This window comes from Phyllobates terribilis, unplaced genomic scaffold, assembly GCF_046119375.1.
Source record: "Phyllobates terribilis strain yellow unplaced genomic scaffold, ASM4611937v1 Scaffold_7__3_contigs__length_470593459, whole genome shotgun sequence".
Classification (NCBI taxonomy): domain Eukaryota; kingdom Metazoa; phylum Chordata; class Amphibia; order Anura; family Dendrobatidae; genus Phyllobates; species Phyllobates terribilis.
In genome coordinates this window covers 13,983,235-13,989,328 of record NW_027362767.1, presented here as the reverse complement: position 1 = coordinate 13,989,328, position 6,094 = coordinate 13,983,235, and the positions used below count along the sequence as shown (strand labels likewise).

At 50.0% G+C, this 6,094-nt stretch overlaps 1 protein-coding gene across 1 annotated transcript; it reads left to right on the top strand.

The window, feature by feature from the left end:
• Window positions 1–435: 435 nt before the first annotated feature.
• Window positions 436–3,883, top strand: FCF1 (FCF1 rRNA-processing protein). The gene is made up of 7 exons (XM_073638175.1): window positions 436–550; window positions 631–702; window positions 1,337–1,485; window positions 1,569–1,641; window positions 2,181–2,268; window positions 2,412–2,506; window positions 2,847–3,883. The coding sequence occupies exons 1-7, from the start codon at window positions 516–518 to the stop codon at window positions 2,893–2,895; spliced, it is 561 nt and encodes a 186-aa protein (XP_073494276.1). The 5' UTR covers window positions 436–515; the 3' UTR covers window positions 2,896–3,883.
• The last annotated feature ends 2,211 nt before the right edge of the window (window positions 3,884–6,094 follow it).

Below are 6,094 nucleotides of genomic sequence, written 5' to 3'. Positions count from 1 at the left end.
CTTTCTCTCTCTCTCTTTCTCCTCTCTCTCTTCTCTCTCTCTTTCTCTCTCTTCTCTCTCTCTCTTTCTCTCTCTCTCTTTCTCTCTCTCTCTTTCTCTCTCTCATCTTTCTCTCTCTCTCTTTTCTCTCTCTCTCTTTCTCTCTCTCTCTTTCTCTCTCTTTCTCTCTCTCTCTCTCTCTCTTTCTCTCTCTTTCTCTCTCTCTTCTCTCTCTCTCTTTCTCTCTCTTTCTCTCTCTTTCTCTCTCTCTTTCTCTCTCTTTCTCTCTCTCTTTCTCTCTCTTTCTCTCTCTTTCTCTCTCTTTCTCTCTCTTTCTCTCTCTTTCCTCTCTCTTTCTCTCTCTTTCTCTCTCTCTCTTTCTCTCTCTCTCTTTCTCTCTCTCTCTTTCTCTCTCTTTCTCTCTCTCTCCCTCTCTTTCTCTCTCTCTCCCTCTCCCTGTGAACAAGAAGTGTCTTCACTATCGTGTGCCGCTTATCTTTCAGGGGAAACAGAAGAAAACAAAGAAATATGCAGTGATGAAGCGGAGGCTGAACCTGAAGGACCCGCGCATGTGAGTAGAGGCCGGGGCGGACTCCAGCGGAGGGAAGAGTCTGCAGCTCCTCTCTAAACTCTGCATCCCCTTATCTCTAGAAAAGAAAAGGATCGAGCGGCGTCTCAGAAGAAGAAGTTACAGGATCCAAGCACCATCAAGGAGAGAGAAGTGTACGACGATAGGCGGCATTCTCAGTGATGTCACCGCTGATCTCTGGTGATGGATAGGCGGCATTCTCAGTGATGTCACCGCTGATCTCTGGTGATGGATAGGCGGCATTCTCAGTGATGTCACCGCTGATCTCTGGTGATGGATAGGCGGCATTCTCAGTGATGTCACCGCTGATCTCTGGTGATGGATAGGCGGCATTCTCAGTGATGTCACCGCTGATCTCTGGTGATGGATAGGCGGCATTCTCAGTGATGTCACCTCTGATCTCTGGTGATGGATAGGCGGCATTCTCAGTGATGTCACCGCTGATCTCTGGTGATGGATAGGCAGCATTCTCTGATGTCACCGCTGATCTCTGGTGATGGATAGGCGGCATTCTCAGTGATGTCACCGCTGATCTCTGGTGATGGATAGGCGGCATTCTCAGTGATGTCACCGCTGATCTCTGGTGATGGATAGGCAGCATTCTCAGTGATGTCACCGCTGATCTCTGGTGATGGATAGGTGGCATTCTCAGTGATGTCACCGCTGATCTCTGGTGACTGTCTTGGTGGAGGGTCTGCACACAGTGGCGACTTTCCGTGTCTGCTTTGTATGGGCAGATGTTGACTTTGCATGTTTGTCTCTGTTCAGTCCTCAGGTCCCCTCTTGCCTGTTCTTCCAGTATAATACTAATCTCGGACCCCCTTACTATATCCTCGTGGACACAAACTTCATTAATTTCTCCATTAAAGCCAAGCTGGACCTGGTGCAGTCAATGATGGACTGTCTGTACGCCAAGTGTAAGTTAGTGGGGAAACCTCTTTCCTCCCTGTGGCCGGTGCCCGCGGTCTGATATCACAGCTCTCATGTCGCCTTTCTATAGGTGTTCCCTGTATCACTGACTGTGTGATGGCAGAACTGGAGAAACTGGGGCAGAAATACAGAGTTGCTCTCAGGTGAGATTTGACTAATATTGTTGGTAGTTGCATATGGTGGCGTGGCGGGTGGGTCGCGGGTCTGGGGAGCGCTGGCGTTGACTGGTGGGTCGCGGGTCTGGGGAGCTCTGGCATGGCGGGTGGGTCGTGGGCCTGGGGAGCGCTGGCGTGGCGGTTGTGTGCATTGGATTATGGTGGGAGTTTAGCGGGTGCCTGTATAGCGGCTGTAGGCAGCGACTGTATGTGAGGTAGCGTTTGTACAGTATGGCTGATGTGTGGTATCGCCTGTTCTCCCTAGTTATAAGGGTTGTCTCGGACTTTAACATTGATGGACCACCCTTAGGATAGGTCATCGATGTCTGATTTGTGGGTGTTGCACGCGGCTCTCCCGCCGGTCAGCTGCTCTTGGTGCCGGCGGTTAATACCCATCCGCGGCCACAGCTGAGCAGTTCCGGCGGGCGCTGAGTGTTGCACCTGTACAGACAGAGGACCTTTCCTAAGGGTGGGCCGTCAGTGTTAAAGTCCCTTACAGCCCCTTTACGCCTGATTGTTTGTTTTAGGATCGCTAAGGACCCCACATTTGAACGCCTTCCGTGCACACATCAAGGCACCTACGCGGATGACTGCCTGGTGCAGAGGGTGACCCAGGTGAGTGCTCGGAGGGGGCCCACTACCCCACCCGGGTTATGGGCCCATCCCCACCCAGGAGATGGGCCCCCGATGTTGCTGCTGGGGAGGAATATTTCTTTTTGACAACTAATAGAATTTGTTTTCGTCTTTCTCTATAAAAGCACAAATGTTACATTGTGGCCACAGTGGACCGAGAGCTGAAGAGGCGGATACGGAAGATTCCTGGGGTCCCCATCATGTATATCTCTAACCATAGGTGAGTGGTCCTGGCTCCGCCGCGCCCCTGCTGTCAGTCTGGCCTCCGCCGCGCCCCTGCTGTCAGTCTGGCCTCCGCCGCGCCCCTGCTGTCAGTCTGGCCTCCGCCGCGCCCCTGCTGTCAGTCTGGCCTCCGCCGCGCCCCTGCTGTCAGTCTGGCCTCCGCCGCGCCCCTGCTGTCAGTCTGGCCTCCGCCGCGCCCCTGCTGTCAGTCTGGCCTCCGCCGCGCCCCTGCTGTCAGTCTGGCCTCCGCCGCGCCCCTGCTGTCAGTCTGGCCTCCGCCGCGCCCCTGCTGTCAGTCTGGCCTCCACAGCTTTCTCTCTTTTTTGCTTTCTTTGCAGATACAATATTGAGAGGATGCCAGACGACTACGGAGCTCCTCGTTTCTAGCCTGCAACTGATGTCTGTCATGGCCGGGGTTGGTTTCTCTGCTCATGAGAACCCTTCTGGGGTAGGATCCATAGACTGAAGCCCTAATACCGCTGCATGCACCAAAGTTACGAGGCTCAGCAAATCTTTTGTTTTTATGTGGACTATTGGATGTCGGTACTGCAGACCTTGAGCTTTTTGTCGTGACAGACCGGCTGTTGTGCAGCGTGCTGCATCGTGCCGCATTGCCCCCGCTCTGGTGCAGCATTGCCCCCCGCTCCGGTGCCGCATTGCCCCCGCTCCGGTGCAGCATTCTACAATCGTAGAGACGGCTTTCTGGTGTTGTGGGTCATGGGCTGGGGCTTATTTTGGGGAAAGGGTTTTCGAAACTCATTCTCTTCCCCATGTTTCAAATTATTCTGCAGATTGCGTGTCAGTGCCATAAAGATGGAATTGTGTGTTTTCCCATAACCTTATGGACAGTTTGTGTCTCAGGGTCTCTGGACTGCTGACATCCGTCTCGGACCCCTGACTTGGGGCCACTTTCCCACCATGAGCTTGTGGTGCTTGTTTGTTGCAGATTTTCCGCATCCATTAAGTAAAATAATTACTTTGCATTTTTTTAAAAATATAAATCAAAAATGCACCAAAATCTGCTTGTGGGAACGCGGCCTTAGAAGGACGCTCCACGTTAAGCTGCCGCAGGGGTTACGGTGAAACCTTAGTGACCAGGGTACTTTGGACCTTGCTGACCAGCAGCGCTTTATGCGGTGATGACTGGAGCTTCACCGTATCCCAGTGATTCTGAGATTGTTTTTTCACAGCACGTTGTACTTTATCTCACTGGTACATTTAGGTCGATATGTTTTGCCTTTTATTTATGAAAATATCGTAATTTTGCAAATTTTTGAAAATTTTCACTAATTTTTAAACTTTCCATCTTTATATCCTTAAACCAATCAGTCCTGCTGTACCAAATAATAAATGCCATTTCCCATGTGTCACTTCACATCTGCATCATTTCATTGTGGGGTTAAAAGTTTAGTACAAATTTTTTTTCAAGAAATTTACTAAACCTGTTTCTGTAGGGACCTATTCAGATGAGCCGATATACTGCAAACTCAGTGATACCATTATAAAAACTGCACCCCTCAAATACTTCAAAACTGCTGTCAGGGGATATATTTTTTTAACCCTTCACATGCTATACAGGAATTAATGCAAAGTGGAATGAAAAAAATAAATGTATATTTTACTTCTAACATGTTGCTTTAATGCAAATTTTTTCATTTATGCAAGAGGTTACACCTAAAAGTGGGACCCTACAGTGTTACCCACTTTCTTACGAGCACGGCGATACCCCAGATGTGGCAGACACCTGTTTGGATGCACGACTCGGAAGGGAAGGAGCAATATTTGAGTTTTGGAACATAGACTTGGCTAAAAGAGAGCCATGTCGCTTTTGCAGAGCTGTGGAGTCGGTATAAAATGGACCGACTCCTAAAATATATAATACATTGCGTGCAGTACTACAATGCAGGATGTGCTGGAAATGGTTTCATAAGAGTTTGGGAAAGTTATGAAATGTCCTATAAATGTCTGTTCTGTTCCTGATCTAAGGATTTTAGTTGAGATGAATCTGTGCTGCACTTTATGTACACGCTCAGCAGTGAGGCAGGGCTGCACTTTATGTACACGCTCAGCAGTGACCGGGGCTGCACTTTATGTACACGCTCAGCAGTGAGGCGGGGCTGCACTTTATGTACACGCTCAGCAGTGACCGGGGCTGCCCTTTATGTACACGCTCAGCAGTGACCGGGGCTGCCCTTTATGTACACGCTCAGCAGTGACCGGGGCTGCACTTTATGTACACGCTCAGTAGTGACCGGGACTGCACTTTATGTATACGCTCAGCAGTGAGGCGGGGCTGCACTTTATGTATACGTTCAGCAGTGACCGGGACTGCACTTTATGTATACGCTCAGCAGTGACCAGTGCTGCACTTTATGTACACGCTCAGCAGTGACCAGTGCTGCACTTCATGTACACGCTCAGCAGTGACCAGTGCTGCACTTCATGTACACGCTCAGCAGTGACCAGTGCTGCACTTCATGTACACGCTCAGCAGTGACCAGTGCTGCACTTTATGTACACGCTCAGTAGTGACCAGTGCTGCACTTTATGTATACGCTCAGCAGTGAGGCGGGGCTGCATTTTATGTATACGCTCAGCAGTGAGGCGGGGCTGCATTTTATGTATACGCTCAGCAGTGAGGCGGGGCTGCATTTTATGTATACGCTCAGCAGTGAGGCGGGGCTGCATTTTATGTATACGCTCAGCAGTGAGGCGGGGCTGCACTTTATGTATACGCTCAGCAGTGAGGCGGGGCTGCCCTTTATGTACACGCTCAGCAGTGACCGGGACTGCATTTTATGTACACGCTCAGCAGTGACCGGGACTGCACTTTATGTATACGCTCAGCAGTGAGGCGGGGCTGCATTTTATGTACACGCTCAGCAGTGACCGGGACTTCACTTTATGTATACGCTCAGCAGTGACCGGGGCTGCACTTTATGTATACGCTCAGCAGTGACCGGGGCTGCACTTTATGTATACGCTCAGCAGTGAGGCGGGACTTCACTTTATGTATACGCTCAGCAGTGAGGCGGGACTGCACTTTATGTATACGCTCAGCAGTGAGGCGGGGCTGCACTTTATGTATACGCTCAGCAGTGAGGCGGGGCTGCTCTTTATGTACACATGTGGTCAAAATTGTTGGTACTCCTCGTTTAATGAAAGAGAAACCCACAATGGTCATAAAAAAGCCAGACTGGAGTCTGCCAAACTACATGTTGAGAAGCCACTACATTAATGGGAGAATGTCCTATGGACAGATAAGACAAAAATGGAAGTTTTTGGCAAGCCACATCAGCTCTAGGTTCACAGATGGAAAAATGAAGCATATCAAGAAAAGAACACTGTCCCTACTGTGAAACATGGTGGAGGCTCTGTTATGTTCTGGGGCTGCTCTGCTGCATCTGGCACAGGGTGTCTTGAATCTGTGCAGGGTACAATGAAATCTCAAGACTATCAAGAGATTCTAGAGAGAAATGTGATGCCCGGTGTCAGAAAGCTTGGGCTCAGGTCATGGGTCTTGCAACAGGATAATGACCCAAAACACACAGCTAAAACCACCCACGAATGGCCAAGAGGAAAACAT